At 38.9% G+C, this 19,489-nt stretch overlaps 1 protein-coding gene across 8 annotated transcripts in view; it reads right to left on the reverse strand.

The window, feature by feature from the left end:
- Positions 1–747: 747 nt before the first annotated feature.
- The window catches only part of PCDH10 (protocadherin 10), a 54,145-nt gene continuing 35,403 nt past the window's right edge, over positions 748–19,489 (reverse strand). For 2 of the 8 annotated variants that reach the window (XM_081021888.1, XM_081021884.1), the window contains 3 exons: positions 15,317–15,338; positions 12,269–12,344; positions 748–3,422 (listed from right to left, as the gene is read on the reverse strand). In XM_081021888.1, coding sequence (XP_080878014.1) covers positions 12,302–12,344; positions 15,317–15,338 — 65 coding nt within the window. In that variant the 3' untranslated portion in view covers positions 748–3,422; positions 12,269–12,301. The remainder of the gene's footprint in view (positions 3,423–12,268; positions 12,345–15,316; positions 15,339–19,489) is intronic. The other 6 variants (XM_081021890.1, XM_081021886.1, XM_081021889.1 and 3 more) reach the window with 3 other exon arrangements.

The following is a 19,489-nucleotide window of genomic DNA, read 5'->3' on the forward strand; positions in this document are numbered from 1 at the left end:
ATGGTCAAGAATTATTAGAGCTGAAATCCCATAGATCTGGAAGTCACCTCATTGGCTGCTGCTGAGCAGGAGGAATATGCTTAATTTCTCCAGCAGGTCAAATTTCTCTAAAATTGTTTCTTCAAAATGAAGGGGTTTTCCCACATCAGTCCATGTGGTGAATTGTTTCACTTGCATAATGTGCTACTGGTTTTTAAAAACATAGGTTGGGTTTCCACCAGGCCACAAATACCAGAAAACGCTTTGCTAGGGACACATACCAGAAGACACCTTGTAGTAACAAAACGTAATCACTGACAGTAGTAGATCAGGCTACCCCACAACCAGATGCCATCCAGTCACTGTTGGACTACAAGACTTATCTTCCATGAATGACCATTGGTCATGCTGGCTTGAGCTGATGGGAGTCCTAGGCCAAAACATCTGTAGGCAACCAGGTTGGGGAAGGAAGTTGTCCTTGAACCATTCCCCTTTGTAGTAGTTAGCATCTTCTGTTTAGGCATCTAAAAGCCCAGCTTGATCATGTTTCCATGCACAAGTCTCCCACTGACCTCAGTTGCATTGAGCATATACAGAAACAGGAGGATAAGGAAAGGCGAAAGCATGAAATGAATTGATGCATGCCCATGTCTTCTACTCATAATCCATTATAGAGAGAGGTGGAATAAATGCACTAGAAAAGACAGATGAAATAACAGCATTATGAATACTTTCCCCAAAAAAGTTGCGGGCAAAATGTGAGGGAGATTTTCAGTAAATAAAAACACCTTTAATAGTCTATAAAAAAGAAAAAGAAAAAGTGATATTTTTTTCTCCACAGGACTAGAAACAACCCTAATTTACAGTATACACCTCTGTATAGAGAGGCTATAAAAATAAAGCAAAACCAGTTCCAGGAGGGGCATTCCATTTCTTGCCTTAAAACCACACTCAAGTTGACAGATTTCTTCAAATGAAATATTCTTCACACATTTCATTATTAATAGCCCATTCCCCCCTCCCCACCATAAAACTTAACAAGGCATATAGGTGACCAGAACTCCCATTACCTAAAGCTAAAGAAGAATTTACGGCTGTGTTTGCTCAAATTAATAGTTAATTTGTGTGCTTTCTTCTTCTTCTGTGATTCATATATAATACACATTGTTAAATGGATCCCAAGAAATCCCTGTCAATATATAAATAATTTAGAAATATGCACTAAAAGTATTTAGCAGGAATATTTTGTTTTGTTTCGTTACGAGTTTGGAAACTAACATTGCTTATAAGTCAACAACTTTTGTACACACAGTTCCCATTCACACAATGGGAATACGGCAGAAAATAATTGGCAGAATAAATTCTTGTAGCTGCTACTGGTGTCAGTCTGCTCTGCAACAATTTGCAGCTATTGGGACTCTGATGCACTTACACACCTGGAAGTACAAAGATATGCTTGCAAACAGTTACCCCCACCACAGAAGTGAATGAGGAAGTCTGCCTGCAGGGAAGCTTCATAAGCTTCATGTGTGCATTGCTGTATACACAGACTCAATAATAATAATAATAATAATAATAATAATAATAATAATAATAGTGTAATAGTATTTTCACTCCCCCCCCCCACCCTTACTTATACCGAGTCATATATACCCTGTGAACAGAATTCATTGTCAGCAAGGAAGCAATTTTATGGTCCTAGGGTATGAACCAAAAGCTTCCAAAATAAAAAGAGTGGATTCTTATCCTTCATTCAAAAGGGCACTGCATCCATTACCTCCAACTGAAACACAAGACATGCTTTTATGGTTGTTGTTTTCCTGAACATTTGACAGGTAGTCATCAGAGAGAAAGAAAAAGACAGTAGCATTACGACAGAAAGAACAAATGAAAAACCTCACTATATTTGACCTTTCTTTTTTCAATGGTACTTGTAATCAGAGGCCATGAAAGTAAAGGAAGCCTTTACTTTGCAGCATTTTGAATTTTTGACAATTTATTCTTTTTCTGATAAAAATATCCTTTCTGAGACGCTTCAAACCATCCAAACTACAAAATGTTAACACAGGCAGGACTAACCTGCTCACCACTGAAGCTGGTTCTGACTATTCCTAACTTCAAATCACTTTTATGTTAAAGAGAAATTAATCAAATTAATGGCTTGGCAACATGTATGACTTTGTGGTTGGTCTTTCTTTGAAAACCACTGCAAGTCAGCATGAAAAGATGTATTTGTGCAAAACAAGGTTAAACGATGATATATGTTGTCAGCTATGAGTCTAGTGGCGCATGTGTGTAGGGGGAGATTGCCTTAAAATAGTTATCTTCACTTAACATCATATCTTACATTGCAAAATGTACAGACACCCAGTGTACTCTTTAACAACATATACATGTGAGTTTATAGAGCCTTTATAAAAAGTTTTTTGATTCCAAATTAAAAACCATAGAAATAGAATCAAAATAATGGAGGTTGATATATATACTTCGATAGTACATAGTCAGTGCTCATTTTCATAATTATTGACAGCTGTATCTTTGGCATTGAAAATTCAGTACAACTTTCGGGGAAAAAATGTTGTTGCTTACAGCTTTTTTTTTTTTTTTAACAAGGACAAACAGGATTGACCAAAGTACAAAAATTTGGGAAGTATTATTAAAGATTTATTTTATTTTTAGGCAAGGATAATTTAAGGACCCTGAATTACCTTCTCGCTTTAGTGTATGGTGCGGATTGTATGAATTCATTTAAAAATCAACTAAATGGTACCACGTTTCCCGGAAAATTATATGTAATATAATATATATATTTTATATTTATTTAGAAGCTTTGAAATAGTACAGTAAACACTTTGCAACACGGTGTATAAACTACAGAATGTCTTTGATATTTTGTGGGTCTGCAGATTAACAACATTTCCATGACCCACAGGTGAAAAGAACATGATTCACAATTTCTTTTGTAAAGTTGGAATAGTCTGGGGGACACTTGATCACACAAAAATAATATAAAACAGTCAAGTTTAAAACAGTGATATTGCATTTATAATGCACGTTTCCTTTTTTAAAATCTGTACGATTGGCTTCTTGTGGCGAATATAAACATCTAAAGGGCTCAGTGACATTTTGGAGAGAGAAAGAGAAACAGAGAGCGATATAGTGCTGTAAACAGGCACACACTGATCAGGGAGGCAAAGTCAGTTGCCCCTTGAAGTTTCTACAGTTCCATACATTTCAACTCATTTCTCAGGCCTGCTGAGAGCAATTAGGTCCTATTATTGGCCAAGATGTCTCCAACAGCACAGTAAATCTTCAGTTTTACACAGAATCGGATGGCCAAGATAATGACGTTGAAAAGTTGATGCTTTTGTTGGTCGACTTTTGTGCAAATCATGCTGCTTCAGGTAAGTCCCGTAGAATTGACTAGCATATCCTTTTCCGTGCTGTGGGGGGAAAGAAAGAAACTTCTGAGAAAACAAAGAATAATTCTGTGGCATGTTAACACATAGCTGGTGCTCTATATTAAATAGAAGAAACAGCAGTGGGCAGAGCTCAGTACTCCATAGGTAGCAGTGATAACTGGGCTTTAATGTTCTCTTTCAGTAGTTTTCCATTTTGATAGGCAAATAGTAAAGTTGTTACAACAAAGTGGATGTGGTTTAGCAAAACTACAGTGTTTTAAAGTCCCATTTGTAAAACTGAAGATATTTGAGCATGTGCTTTCTTCCCCACTGAAATCAACAGGTCATGCAGCATAAATCTAGGTAAATTCTGTTCAATTTCCATGGGGGTTTGCTCCCAAGTATATTGAAGCATCACAAATTTCTTGATCTGTATCAGATCATGCTGAATTTTAGATTTAGGAGAGGAGAATTACTGTGATTTTACATTACTGAAACCCAACTGCTTGTTATGACTTCTCTGGTAGCCCTGGTTATAGCTACCTATGTAGAATTGTAACCTAGACTGAAGAACATGGACAATCTATACAATGTATTGTTCCAATCACAATCTATTTCTGCATGATAGTTCTACTATTTCTAGAGCAGCTTGCCTCATCAATCTATCATATTCATAGCTGGTAGTGCCAAAATTGCACACCAGACAGACAAAGGGAGAGTGGCCTGGTTCACATATAATGCTCTTGTTTATCCCAAGATTGCATTATTGTATTCCAGATCCTCTTGTTTCATGCCTTTATAGCTTGATTACATGTCTGGGATGGGGTGGTCTAGCATACTATGGTTAAGGATGTGTACTGGGTTTGCACAAAACACCAAGAAATAGTTAAAGCAAACTACGGTCTGTATGCCAGCAACAAACCATGGCTTCATACTGTGGTTTGTTCACAGTAAAGAAACCCTAGTTAAGTTGCTGGACAATCAAACAAACCATAGTTTAAAGAAACAAAGTTTAGCATTATGTGCAAACCAGGCTAGAGAAAGCTTTTACAGTGGTATCTCTGGTTCCGAACTTAATTCATTCCAGAGGTCTGTTCTTAAGCCGAAATTGCTCATAATATGAGGCACGCTTTCACTAATGGTGCTTCCCACTGCTGGCGCGCTGCTGGCGCATGACTTCCGCTCGCATCCTGGGGCAAAGTTTGCAACTGGGAGCATCTACTTCCAGGTTAGAGGAGCTCATAACCCGCAAGCGTTTGCAAGAAGGATGGTACGTAATACGAGGTTCCACTGTACATCAACCACATTCACCTTGAAGACACTAAAAAAAATTTCAATGAAAACACCAATTCAAGAGATATCAGGTATAGGATATCAGGTATAGGAACCTACACTGGACCCAGGACTGGCTGGCTAACCAATAGCAGTTCTCTAGATTTATGAGTCAAACTTTTCCAAGAACTGCTATCTCAGGTACTTGGAGTCAGTAATGCTTTTTGTACATTTTGGATGATGAAGAAGCACACTTTCACTTCAATATAGCATTATAAAAGTAGCACTTTGAAACCAATTTGCTTTCTCCTTTCTCCTATTTGCTAAAGCTAAAGATCCCACAACAATCTTAAACTGGTTTTTCCTTCCCTTTCTAACTGAACCATTATCGTAGTCACCAACAGATATATGTATTTTCTGGGACTGACAGAAAACGAAAATATGTTGCACTAATCCCACCATTCAAATCCAGGCATTTACTGTCATGCTGAAAATTGACCTTCTTTTTTGTAGGTGAAAAGGGCCAGCGCATTAGCAGACGGGTATCCAAATCTGCCAGCTATGCTGGCCGTGTATTGTTAGCACCAGACATCAGCTATTTTGACTGTAATTGGGAGCAAAGGTAACAAACAATTTGTAGCGGCATTCAGAAAAGACACCAAATCAAATTCTCATCTGAGTCGCATGCCTGCAGCTAAGATGAGAAAGAAACTTGCTCTCTTGAAGTGTTCTTTTTGAAAATATTACACTTGTGTCAATACACGGTTTGCCATCAAACTATCAAAGGCCACATGGAAGAATCATCATTAACATGTTTTATGGGGTGAAATTTAACCTCCAAGGTTTCAGTGTCTTCAGATTATAAGGTGTGGGTTAAAAAAAACCCAGCTTCATTATGAGGGAAGGAAATACAAAGAAATCCCTAAAACTGCTTTAATGAAACATTGCTACATGGCAATAAGTTATAACTTTTTTCAGAAATATTGTTGAACACTCTAGTTTGTTTTAAACCTAAATTGCTTTGAACCCTAACTTGTTTCAAACACATTTTGATATTGTGTTTTAATTGTTGTAACCCACCCTGGGACCTTGGGGTGAAAGGCAGGTAATAAATTGTAATAATAATAATAATAATAATAAAATATAATCCTATCAATAATTTTAAAAGAAACTATGGCAAAATTATACAAAACACACTAAAAGGTTGGAATAATATTTAGTCCAAAGAATATGCAGCTTTAGTATCTATTATGTTTATACTTGTTTATTTATTTTACCTATGTCTTTATTTGCATTTTACTTTTATGTAGCCTGTGATTATTTTTTACTGAAGGGCAGTATAAAAAAATTACATATATGCATTTATTTATTTTTACTGAAAGGCAGTATAAAAAATACATATATGCATATTTTTATTTATTAAAAATAAGCAACAAATTTACATACATCCTTTCCCCCAAAAGGCTTACAATATATTTTGATGTTATCCTATTGTAAACTAACAATAAATACAATCCAAATAAAAACTAAAATAAACAACGAAAAGCAGGAAACTCTTAAATTTATATAGGATGCTCTATCAAGGTTTATCACTTGATAAACTTGATACTTTATGGACTGCAGGTGAAAGAATGAAACTCTTCCACTGAAAAGCAATAGGATGAAGATTCCCTTCCTTCAACAGGAGCTTTCTGGCTATTTTGGAAGGCATGATTGGATGTAGTGGAGACACCATTAGGCTTTCAAAAAGGCATTGTTTAAACATTTTATATTGAATTTTAAATGAACAAAATACATGATGATACTAACTGCCTAGAATCCAATGAAATCAGTTCTATGAGGACAACCCTATTAGCAACAGTCCTCCATCCCATATGGTAGCAAGTTTTGAAAGTAAGGGGAGTTTTAAAAGGAGTTTGTGATATGGTGTGAGGATCAGTTGCTCAAACAAAGAGAAAAGACCCCACTGAACTTGCAGAACTGTAAACTGCAGTTTGGATTTCAGTACTATGTGGTAAGCTACTAGAATTGGAAAACTGAATGTAGACTCTGTTCATTATGTATTGGAATACAAAGTATGAAGCGAACTGAGATACTGTTTCCTCTTTAGTGTGGCTCTACTTTACATTTTAAAAAAGAAAGAGAATGCCTATTTTCTTGAAGTGTTACTTTTTGCAACATCCTACAGCTAGTGTTGACATCACAGTAGCCAAAGCCATATGGAGAATCTGTTGTTTAGGTGGTTTGTGAGATGGAGGTTTTGGGATCAAAGTAAAATGTGTTTTCATAACCCACAGCTGAATTAATACATGCAAATCATGTATTTGCAGAAGCAGAGACATCAATAAATCAAGTTGTCAGTGGATGTTATTGTTGTGTCCAGTTGTAGTCCCCCAACCCCTCACTCACACCTCATGGAAAGCACTTTGATCCTGGAAAGGCCAGATATAGAAAGTGATTTTTCCAATTTCCCTCTTCTCCATCCTACCTCACTGTGCCAGTTGGTCTCTGGTCTACAGTCTTTGTAGCAGGGTTTTGGGGGTATGAGTGCAGGGGCCTGAGAAGGGAAATTAGCAAAAAAAAAAAAATCCTTCCCCCTCCAGAAGAGGAGAGCCAGGGAAGGATGTAACCCATAATATCTGATCTGAGCAAAATAAAACAGGAGAAGATCCATGATCTCTATTTTTTTTTTAAAAAAAACTATTAAAAATACCAATGCAGGAGAAAAAGAATCAGGGCATTGGGAATTGGAGGTGCGAAACCATTCCTCCAGATGTTTGCTTAAAGGTAAATGTAAAGGTACCCCTGACCATTAGGTCCAGTTGCAGACGACTCTCGGGTTGCACGCTCATCTCTCTTGCTCTATAGGCCGAGGGAGCCGGCGTTTGTCCGCAAACAGCTTCCGGGTCATGTGGCCAGCATGACTAAGCCGCTTCTGGCGAACCAGAACAGTGCACAGAAACACTGTTTACCTTCCCGCTGCAATGATACCTATTTATCTACTTACACTTTGATGTGCTTTCGAACTGCTAGGTGGGCAGGAGCTGGGACCAAACAATGGGAGCTCACCCCGTCATGGGGATTCAAACTGCCAACCTTCTGATTGGCAAGCTCTAGGCTCTGTGGTTTAGACCACAGCGCCACCTGCGTCCCTCGATGTTTGCTTCCTAAAGCTCATATTGTGCCCCCTGGAATGACACGTAACAGGTTCCATGTCTTTTCCCCACTGGGGAAATTGGCAGCTTGTAGGGTGCATTATATTGGGAAAACAACACAAGTTCTAAAAGCTGATGTAGCCCTGAACAACGAAGTCTCTTCTGCCATGTCAAAGACTGATACTAATTATGGCATAAGCATTTAAGGATTACCATTCACCTTGTCTGATGAAGTGGACTCTACTTCATGAAAACTTGTGCTGTAATTAATTTGGCAGTTTTTAAAGTACCGCAAGACCCTGTTGTTTATGTTGCAACACATTAACAGCTATCTCGCTGGAAACTGCACCCCTGCACTGATTTACCACCCTGGCTGCTTTTAAGATTAAAAAAAACCAAACAAAACCAAGAGGCCCTCACAAATAAATAGCACAGAGGCTTTGATCCAGTCTCTGTACAACTTTCCTTGTGGCCACTTTTATCCTCATCTAGTTCAGCTGCTGCTGTAAAGCTAAGTCATTGTGAAGCCTCATTCCAAACAAACCACAAGCTGTAACCAAGGTTTGTTTTATGGCTTACCTCTCTTAATTTGTCTTGGGGAGACAAACCATGATCTTGGGTTTGGATGGGATGGTTTAGTTTATGGAAGCACAGTGGCAGCAGGACAAGAGGAAGAGCAACATGGTTTGATCTTCTTTCTGGAAGACTCACTTGTGCTAAGTTATGGTTTTGCTTAGTGTTATGTGCAAACTGGGCAACTATTTGCTGTTGGGGAAGCCACTTATAAAGCACTGACCAAATCAAGCTTTATCTCTATCTATCTATCTATCTCTATCTATCTATCTATCTATCTATCTCTCTATTCACACAATTTCATTACAGCAGCGTCATGACAATGCTGAATATCCCTTTCCAGGGGGCACTATCAATTAAAAACCAATTTAAACACTCATTAGAGTATGCAGTTATTAAACGAACAGACTATAGGCCTACTTGATCAGATCCTGGGACAACAATTCCTGAACTCACTTAATCCTCTGGAATTTAACAAAGTTAGCATGTAATCCAAGGGTGAAGACTGTGACTCTACAAATATTGCTGAAGTCACATCATCCCTGAGCACTGGGCATGCAGACTGGAGCTGATGGCAGCTATAGGTTCTCTATCCCTGTTATAAAACAATGCTTGCGTAGAGTTGGAAGACAGACAATAATCCCAACAAGAACACTCCCTTGACATCATGGGATGAAGATAATGTTAAAATGATCATGTGGACAAACAGCAGGGTCAGTATAACTTGAAGAGATGGGGGTAGAGTTCTGTATGGTTCAGAGAATGATTAAAAAGCTTCTGGAAACCAGCCTGACCATATGGATGGGGCCTGATTGTATGGGTCTTTCCAATGAAAATTGGTATTATGGAAGAAGAGACGGGCTGAAAGTCTCATGTAGTTGAACCCGGCCCACAAGGTTAGGGCATTTGAACATTCTGCCAGTCTTCAAGAGCTGCTTATAAATAAACAGCTCCCCCACAGCTGGGAGAATCTCTAAAGATTCAGAAACTCTATGAATCCTGACAGTGTGAAACAGTATCTGATTTATTATCAAAGAGAGAGAGAGAGAGAGACAAAAAAAATATTATTTAGTTAAAAAGCAGCATACTCTATTTAATACTACAAGTACCAATAGGGATAAAATAAAGTAAAACAAAAAGGTAAGTAAGTAAAACTGAAGGCTTAATAATTTAAAAGAGAGATAAGAAGTCTATATATATCCAGTAGGTAAAAGTGACTGATTTTATAGGCTGACGTGCAAAATTTTGTGACTAATATTGTAATCTCTGGTTTTCCATCTTCTAGAAGTAAACTAGACAATTCCAATTTAGAACTCCTGGACAGTCTTCTAAGCAATGTGGCAATAATCTTTCCACAAGCATCCTGGTAGTAGGGGCAGAGTAAAATGATATGGTCTTAATTACGTGAATGTTCTTAATTACTTATGTGGTCTTAATTAATTACGTGAATCACCAGTATCTGTATAAATCTGATTAAAGACAAGCACAAGCTACACATGTGTTTTCATCTTGCATGTTTTTGCTGTGAACCACCCTGAGATACTCAGATGAAGGGTGGTATACAAATTAAATAAATAAAACAAATAAAAGTAAATGTAAGATATGGGGGAAATGTTAGTTTCAATTAGTGATGCTGCCAAAAGGTCATAAATGGGGAAAGGGAGTTGGGAATCAGTTCTCCCAGTTTTGGACATCTAATGCCAATAACAAACCAAGGCAACACCGCACCACCACCTGAAGTTTGCACTTAGCTCATAATGGGCTTGGCTGTCATCTTTTAAGCCAATAACTGCTGCCCATTTCTTTCTCTAACCAAGCTTACCAAATAATGCAGGGAAGGAATTGCATCTGAGTCTCCATGTTGGCCTTAATGGCTAATGCACCTACAGCCACCAGGAAGCAAGGGAGATGTAATTGCCTCTGTATCTTTAGCAGAAGTGTAATGAATGCACCTGGCCATGTCTGCACACCCATCCTGCAATACTATGCAGGTTTGGTTTGGAAAGGGAAGAGACAAGAGCAAAGGCTGTCTGGGTAGGGGTTAGTGGCAGAGAACTTCCTGGGTCCTGATGGTAATGAAGTCCAAATTAAGGTGTTTTAGTGAAATCCAGATTGAACTAAGTCTGGGGAAGCTTGCACATTGCTAACTACAACCACATGAAATGTAATACTTAGTGTGTTCAATACATCACTTTGCTTTTCATCAGTTAATGAATGATTACCGTATAGATGTAAGCATCTGCACAAAAATCTTTGAAAAAGAAATATTATTACAAATAGTTTGAAAATGTCAAATCATAATAAAACAACCAACCAGTATTTCCTTACAATTGCAAGAAATAGATGTCAATGGCATGCATTTTGAATATTGTCACTATCTCAAAACCAACTGGGTTCCAGGAAACATGATGTTTACCATTCATTTAGTTGCTGCATGTATTCATAGGCAACAACTGCTAAATATTGTAGTGTTTTGGCAGTCGGAGCCATAAAAAGGTAAAGGTAAAGGGACCCCTGACAATTAGGTCCAGTCGTGACCGACTCTGGGGTTGCGGCACTCATCTCGCTTTATTGGCCGAGGGAGCCGGCATACAGCTTCCGGGTCATGTGGCCAGCATGACTAAGCCGCTTCTGGAGAATCAGAGCAGCGCACGGAAACACTGTTTACCTTCCCGCCGGAGCGGTACCTATTTATCTACTTGCACTTTGACGTGCTTTCGAACTGCTAGGTTGGCAGGAGCTGGGACCGAACAACGGGAGCTCGCCCCGTTGTGGGGATTCAAACCGCTGACCTTCTGTTTCTAGGCTCTGTGGTTTAACCCACAGCACCACCCGCGTCCTCATACACACACACAAAAAGCAATTTGGTTTTACTAAACCAATGAAGGATGCGTAGAGGGATTCACACAACAAATGGAGTTGAGGTATGCACATTTAAATCCATTTAGACCAATGGGAATAAACTGGCATTCATCTAAGGATTTTGATTTACCTTTATCATCATAACCATCATAACAAACACCACCACCCCTGCAGATCTTGGGGATTCATGGAGAAGAGATTCTTAGACATAAGCTGTTGTAAGAAAAGTCCCTTCTGAGTCTAATCAATATTGATTTTTTTCCTCGAGTAATAACACACTTCTGCTGGGATTTTATTTTCCTTTTTGCTTGGTCTCTGAGGATTCACTGTTTGCCTGTGGCTTCCATATAAGTAAAAATGCTCTTTGGAATCTTGATTAAACTGCCTAAATTTATCTATATAAAAATATGATGCATGTTCATCTGTTGTAAACTCCTTCACTGCTTCATTAGTTTGGCCATCAATGGGATGATACTGAACAGTTATTTATATTAAAAAAAACAAACAAACACCTGTATTTAAATTCTTCCAGTTTTGGAAATTCAGCAGTTCAGAGTACAACGATGCCTCTATCTGACCGTTTCTAAATCACCTCATAAAAAATAATTATGCCGTTTTTTAAACTCTTAATTCACCATACAACAAAAGTTAGCCAATATCCTGCTGAATTAATTCCTTTCCACAAAATTTAAGAGAGCTTTTTTTCCACTCCAAACTTCAAGTGGAAGAATATGACCAGCCTCAAAGGTGGGGTCAGACCTAAATGTCTCACTTTTCAGCAGGCAAAGAAATGTGCCTGCACGAATATCTGTCTGAACCTGTATTATTATCCTTACTTTACAGTTGGGGAAATAGAGTCAGAGAGGTTATGTGGAAAGAAGGATTGCCATGTGGTTAAAGCAGGAGATATGAAGACAATATATCTGAGCTATTTCTGGCTTTGTCTTGAGGTTGGGGGAGGAAATCATCACTAAACCTCTCTGTCCATGATTCCCCCATCTGTAAAATGAGAATAATAATGCTTACCTATCTCACAGAGGATCTGCTGGCCTTAAATCACTATTCTTTTATAATCCACTTTGAGATCCACAAATGGCAAGGCCTAGAGAGGCGGAAAGCATAACGGTTATTACAAGAGTTCACATCAAAAATAAAGAATTCTAGCTCACACTATATTGAAGCTTTTTACAGTATCCTCATTATGGTTCACCGAAAGAGAATCAAGAGGATAGCTTTCTGTTTATCCCTTGAGTCTGATGCCTTTTTTTGCTTCATTTCTTATTATTAAATCATTAGCAAAGTTAAATAAAATTGCTACCATATTTGCACAACAAACTAGGTCCTGTAATATGTGCCAAGGGGGACAAGGGATTAACAATCAGTTACACAGAAGAAGCAGGAGGAGAAAAGGCTTTGTAAATCTGTTCGGGGGTTTTCCACCTTAACACATTTATTCTGAGAAGAGTTCGGATATTTTAAAGGCACAAATCACAGTATGGTATATAAAGCAGTTTCTATCCCAAAAGGTGATGGATTTCAAGAGCTGCACAGAGAAGACAGGATGTAATATAATACAGCAACCACCAAAAAACATAGCAAATGTATTTATAACAATGTGTGCATTTATTTCTAGGCATGTGAGAGTCTGTAAAAAGGCAATGACAATATGGATAGGAGAAAACTAATGAATCCCATTATCAACAGGGAAATGGGGAACCCTACTTTTTATTTAAATGCTTGTATATAGTGATCTGCCAGATTAAAGCTCCATCCCTAGGTACTTACTGGATGTAAGCTTCATTGAACATAGTAGCTGTTCAGATGTTTGGCCATGGCTCCATAAACCACGGTTTATGATGCATGACCACATGCCAGAGCAGTATATTCCTCACTTTCTTTGATACAGAAATCCTGGCTTGCTTTGGACCAGAGTCACCCATTGCATCTGAATCAGGAAACTCTCATTTAATGTTGTTAAACAAATCAGAATAAGAAACCAAGATCTGATCTTCAGCAGATCCTGCATGCAGCTTGTTCACAACCTGTGGTCCAGAACTGTGATGCTTCACAAATAGACATTTAAATGTCTGGAAAAATAGCCATAGGGATTATTTGATGGAAATTGGCAAGAGAAAAATGCAGCCCTGCTTATGGTAAATGGCAGCTTGTGGCTGTCCTCATCTCAGTAAGTTAGATCAGGGAAAGGCAAAAGATTCTTCCTGCCTTTGTAGAGTTTTCATACAGCCCATGTTCTAAGCACAGCATGTACAAAAATCAGCTGCTGCAGCTCAAGGGAGTCTATGACTCACAATTAAGTATTTATTCCTGTTCAGATCTGACAGTGCAGTGATGGAGTATTTGGGTCATCCTTTGGGGGCTCCTGGCTGATACTAGCAGGAAAGAACATTGCAACCATCTCTTCCAAACACTGAAGCAGACAACTTGCTACTTGTGCGGAGCCAGCAGCCGACAAGCAGCAGAGAAAGGCTGCTTCAAACCATATTTAAGATCAAATAAAGAGCAGATTTCTTTTTTGAAAATGTTGAAAATGTACAATGGTAAAAGGAAAAGTTAAGCTCCTTTGTACATTCATGAGTCCCAGGGGACTTGTACCCAGGCTAGGGAGAAGCATATTCAATTGTGAATCCAGGGGAAGGACTTTTGAAGAAATCTCAGTGTATTGAAACCCCAAGGATTTTGCAACAAATGGCAAAAGCCCCGTATCCCATAGCCAATGTCCATTTAAAGTGGGCTCATAATGTCCTCTGAGAAGGCACATCTGCTGGTCACACAAGAAGCTCTCTCTTTCTGCTTTCCACACCCTGGCATTTTCCTTATATGGCAAACTTGGGGAGAAACGTTTCATTTTTGGCAGACACGCTGTCTGTAGTGTTGTGTGTTTTTTAACATCTGAGCTTTTAAAGCATCACACAGCATTATGGAGGCCCCCACTTCAGTTCATGGCACCTCGGAGAGATCTTGGTTCAGTTCAAATAAGTCCCAGAACTGTCTTAAATAGCCCACTTTGGTTCAGGATTTGTCACAATCCAATGCACTTCAGATCCCATCCCAAAACAGATCAGGGCAAAGATAGGGAGTGAGTGATGTAACTTGGAAGACGTAACCTCTACTTCACAAAACACTAGAAGCAGCAGCCATTCCACAAATTCACTCTTCATTTCTCTTCAAAAGCAGCACAAAGGAAAGCAGTCCAGCCATTTTTAAAGCATTCTGTAGCCAGACACAACAAGACAAGACAAGACCACCCTTTAAGAGAGCATGCAAAAATGTGGAAATGTTTATAACAATAGAGGAATTTTGTCAGCTAAAGGAGCACAGTTCCAAATGTTAAAAAAAAAAGACATTTTGCTATCATGTGTTAGGAACACCAGAAGCTGCCTTACAGCGAGGCAGATCATTGGTTCATTTAGTTCAATATTGTCTACACTGACCGGCAGTGACTCTAGGATTTCAAGCAAGAGTCACTCCCAGTTGTACCTGGAGACTGAACCTAGGAAGCATGTTCTATCACTGAGCTATTGACCTACATGATGCAAGCGGACAGCCAAATTTTCTTGAATGCCAGTGGTGGTCTCTATAGAATATATTTCTGGGACAACTGATTTCTATTTTTTAAAAAAAGATTCAGGAGCTGATGTCACAGTTATTTCAAAAAAGACATACAAAGGATCTCCTGAGATCTGCATATGGCAGGGATTGTTTTATAGAGACAAGAGAGTATTCTAAATTGTCTTGGATGCTTTAACGTACAAACAAACTGCATAGAAGAGCAGCTTGTGTATACTATGTAAGTGATATGAAGTCAAAACCTGGATAATCTCCTCAAATGTGGAGCAACGGCAGAATGGGACTGCGCAAAACAGTGGGATAAATTTAAGGAGGGTTTGGACACCCTGGTCTAATAAAAAGAAATCCTATGGACGTTTTAAGACCTGACACCAAACCATACAGCATGCAAACAGCCTGCAGAACACCCATTCCCTTACTCCACAAGGTGGAAATGGACCTGGAAAGGATGGAGGAACATGGCATAATTAAGGAAATCAAGCCTACCTTGTGGTGTGCACCAAAGTTCCTAGTCATCGGGGGAGAGGTGGAAAAAAGAAGAAGATCTGTATTGATCTTTAAAAGCTGAATGAAGACGCACTCTAATAAAAAAATATGTACTTCCAACACTAGTATCTTTCCCAAAAGTGACAGGAATAAAAATATTTGTCAATTTGGATACCTCAAGTGATTTCTGGCAAACCAGAGTGCTAAATTGATTACATTCATCACACTCCTTTTGAAGGCTTGCCATTTGGAACAACAAACGCTTCCAAAAATTTTCAAAGAAAGGTGGCAAAACTCCTTAAGAAATTTAAAAGGAGCAATTGTCCCATGGATGGGATCCTAATACATGGCACATCAATGGAAGACTATGACAAAATCCTGGCAATTGTTTAGAATTAGATGCATGAATCCTAGCTGGGAGAAACACGTTATTTTGCAAGGTGAAAGAAGAGTCTATACAGAAGCTGTGCTTACAGGTACCATATAGGGTAGGCTAGTTTTGAACATCTCTCCTCTTCTCTGCATAGATTCAGCAGACAGAACCCCTGGATGGTCAAAAGAGGTGAAAAGGAATAGGGAGATCATATTCCATCTTTGAGATGTTTAGCTTGAGTGACAAACAGGTGGGCTCAACCAATTAGATGAGCACCATGTGGCCAGAAAGGAACTCTTGGCACCTTGTGGGGAGCTAGCAAATGAGGTCAAAAAGGTGTTAATTAAAAGGAGATTGCTCAGGCTATTCTCTGGTACTCTGACATATCAAAGGAGCTCTCATATCAAAGGAGGTCATTTATTTGAAAGTGTCAAGAAATACATGCATCTACAACAGCACTGACTCATAAAACCTTTCTAGGAATGGAAAACTCATTAGGCCATTATTCGCAAGCCATCTCAACAGAGGACTAGCCACCAATCTATTACTGAAATGTATAGCATCCTAGTTTTTTAACCAGATCAGGAAATCTAAAAGAAACAACCTCCAAGTATTTTCCAGGATTTATTCAAGCAAATACTTTCAACACCATTTGGTGGGGAAGCAGGATGTACATTTAAGAAACAAATAAATAAAGTCATGAAGTCTCAAAAGTAGACACTTAAAAAGTAATTCTGTGCCAATCAAACACCAGTTCTTTTTTCCATCTAGCTGTTAACATTGCTACTCAGCAGTACGGCACTATGAAATCTACTACTAAATCTGTGTCTATTGCTTTCTTGCTGTTTAGTAAACAGTCTGTCCTAAACAGACTCACTTAGTTTGCTAGTACAATTTGGACAGGGAAATACCCAATGCCTAATTTTGGGACTACAGATGATCGCTCTTAGCTACAGCAATAAGGCCAGACTGTAAGCAAAACCTAACCTTACATTTCACTACCTGAGAACAGCAAAGTACCCAAGCCAGCTAAGTTAGTTTGGCAGTTGAGACAGCAAACACCATAAACTCCCAAGGCATGGTGCACCTTGCCTGAGGTTAACACCTTCCTGAAGCTAAGCAGGTCTGGGTCTGGTCAGTGCCTGCGTGGGTGACCTCCTGGGAGCAACATGTACACCACCTTGGGTTCTATGAAGAAAGGATCCATAAATGGAAAAATAAATATAAATGTATTAAAGTGAAATATTAAAATAATGAAACAATATAATAATCAATCAATAACAAATTTCTGTGTTTCATGTCACACGAAATCAACTGCCTGAGATAGTAGCCTCACTATGGTAACATTCATACCATCAGAAGCTCTCCATTATCTAACTAGAGTTCCCAGGGTTCCTTGGGGAAATCCGTAACTGTTAAAGTGGTACAAGAGTGATTTAAACGTATGGTGTGGATGTGACCTTTGCCTAAAGGTAGTGCTGCCTCTGTCTGTTGATACCATTTCCATCCAAATAGAAACCTCAGCATTAGTCATTATGTGCTTTACAACTAAAGCACCAAGCAATCAATGGCCCAGTACATTACTGTTTCCCAGCATGATGTCCTCTGCTATTGGGTACCTGCTTTCCAAATCAGATTCCCATTAGTGTTGTGACATGGGAATGGAAAATAAAATAATACTAGCTACTTATTTCTCTCAGGACAGTAAAGCACACCGTGACGAAGGGCGAGATACCTGTAAGAAGGTGATGCAGAGCCTCATTTGTCTCCAAAATAAAAAATGAATGGCCAGAATCCAAAGACCTGTCCAGGCTTTCACAGGCAGAGAAGCGGTTTCCCTTTTGAAAACCACTCGATGAAATGATGTGGCTCAAGGCGCATCTTCTGATTTTTTTGTAAATATACATTAGGTGTATTACTTTAGGGCATGCCAAGATGAACATTCAGAACTGCATGAGTGGCATCTACTCTTCAACTTGTTTGTGTACTGGAGTAACTTTCTCGATGGCCCAGAACCCCTACCCAGGGGGTGGGGGCCTGCAGTGGAGAATGAAAGGAAGTAGGATGCTATCAACATGGATGGTTGTAAAAGAGGGTTAGATAAATTCAAGGAGGACAAGGCTATCCATGGCTTCTAGTCATAATGGCTATGCTCTACCTCCACTGGTAGAGGCAGCATGCCTCTGAATATCAGCTGCTGGGAATTACAGGTGGGCAGAGAACCATTGTGTTCATGTCCAGCTTATAGGCTTCCCACAGACATTTAGAACAGGATGCTTGACGAGGTGGGCCACTGGCCTCATTCAGCAGATTTGTCTTAGGTTCTTGTGTTCTTGTCATTGCAGGCTATGGATGACTGCTGAGCACTTGAAAAATTATGTATTCTCTTTAAGACTACTTTACCAAAATAAAAACAGATATGCTGACAACTGGTGATGCTAGAATACATATACAATGTTGGTCCTTATAGCAACATTATCCAGTGTTTGAAAAGGAGCTAAATGTAGCAGTGAAGAGCCATTTGAAGCCTTTTCTTACCGTGACCCCTATGTGCACTGTCACAATGTTAGTTATTTAACAATACATTTCCTGCTACAGTTTAAATGAAGAGCAGGAAGGAATTTCCTCTTTTGGGCTCATGCTCTGAAGACAAGGGTGAAGTTAAAAATAGGCATGTTGCCACACTTTGCAGAATTGGTTTTATATGTTTTCTGGGGGGCCCTGAAACACACACAAGCACAAAGCAAATTAGCAGAAAAATGAAGCATGATGAGGAAAGGAACGAGAAAGGCATCAAGGATGGCTGCATGATGTCAAACACCACAAGATCAGAGCTGACTATATACATACATGCTAACCATGAGATCTGTTGTTGTGCAGCGGTTATAGTGTAAGACTTAAGACTGGAGAGACATAAGTTCAAATTCTTGGTTCACTGAGTTACTGGCAGCATAGAGAAATACTAGATAGAGAAGGCAAAGAAGAGCCTTTAGAAATATGCAACAGGAAAACCTGTCAGGCTGTGATCCTGGATGAACTGAAATATTAAATACCGAAGAAAATTCTTAGTTTTCATCTGGTAAGGCATGAATTGTATGCGTATTGAAGAAGAAGCTATGATACACTTCAGTTTAAATGTATTCATAAATGCTAATGCATACTGGAATGTGAACTCTCCTCCGCCTCTCCCCCCATCTACCCACAGATATTGAGGTGCACTGTAGATGTGGATAGATGTGCACTGTTTCATAAAATGTATTAATAAATCAATAATGCATGTGAGTTTTTAGGTAACTAGCCCTAGGAAGAATAAACACACACTTCATATACGGTTCTGTGGGTATGCTGGAATTAGTATATTAACAGTTTTCAGTGCCTTCCACATTTCGTTTCTTCTTCTTAAAATGGATGTGAAGTATAAGCTGTTAAGGTAAGGTGCCATGTCTTAAAATATACTCCAAATATGGCTTATGTTGCCTCAACATTCTAACAAAAAGTAATTTTGAGCAGTTCTGCAGCTCTGGATTTTAATATTAATTTGTTTTTTTAACTAGCTTCCAATCTGTTGTGTTTTTTTTAATCTGCTCGTACTTGATTGCTCTATTGTTTTCACTGTGGTTCTGACATTACATGGTATTTTACGTGCTGTCTTCTCATTATATCGATTAGTACCAGAGAAGGAATAGCCATTGGGAGGAGCACAGAGAGAAGAAGCAACATTTGCACTTTTAGTAGCAAACCTGGAAGCCTTCCTCTGCCCCACCTGTACTAAAACATGTCTCTCCCAATCAGTCTCTACA

This window comes from Podarcis pityusensis, assembly GCF_964106645.2.
Source record: "Podarcis pityusensis genome assembly, chromosome: 9".
Classification (NCBI taxonomy): domain Eukaryota; kingdom Metazoa; phylum Chordata; class Lepidosauria; order Squamata; family Lacertidae; genus Podarcis; species Podarcis pityusensis.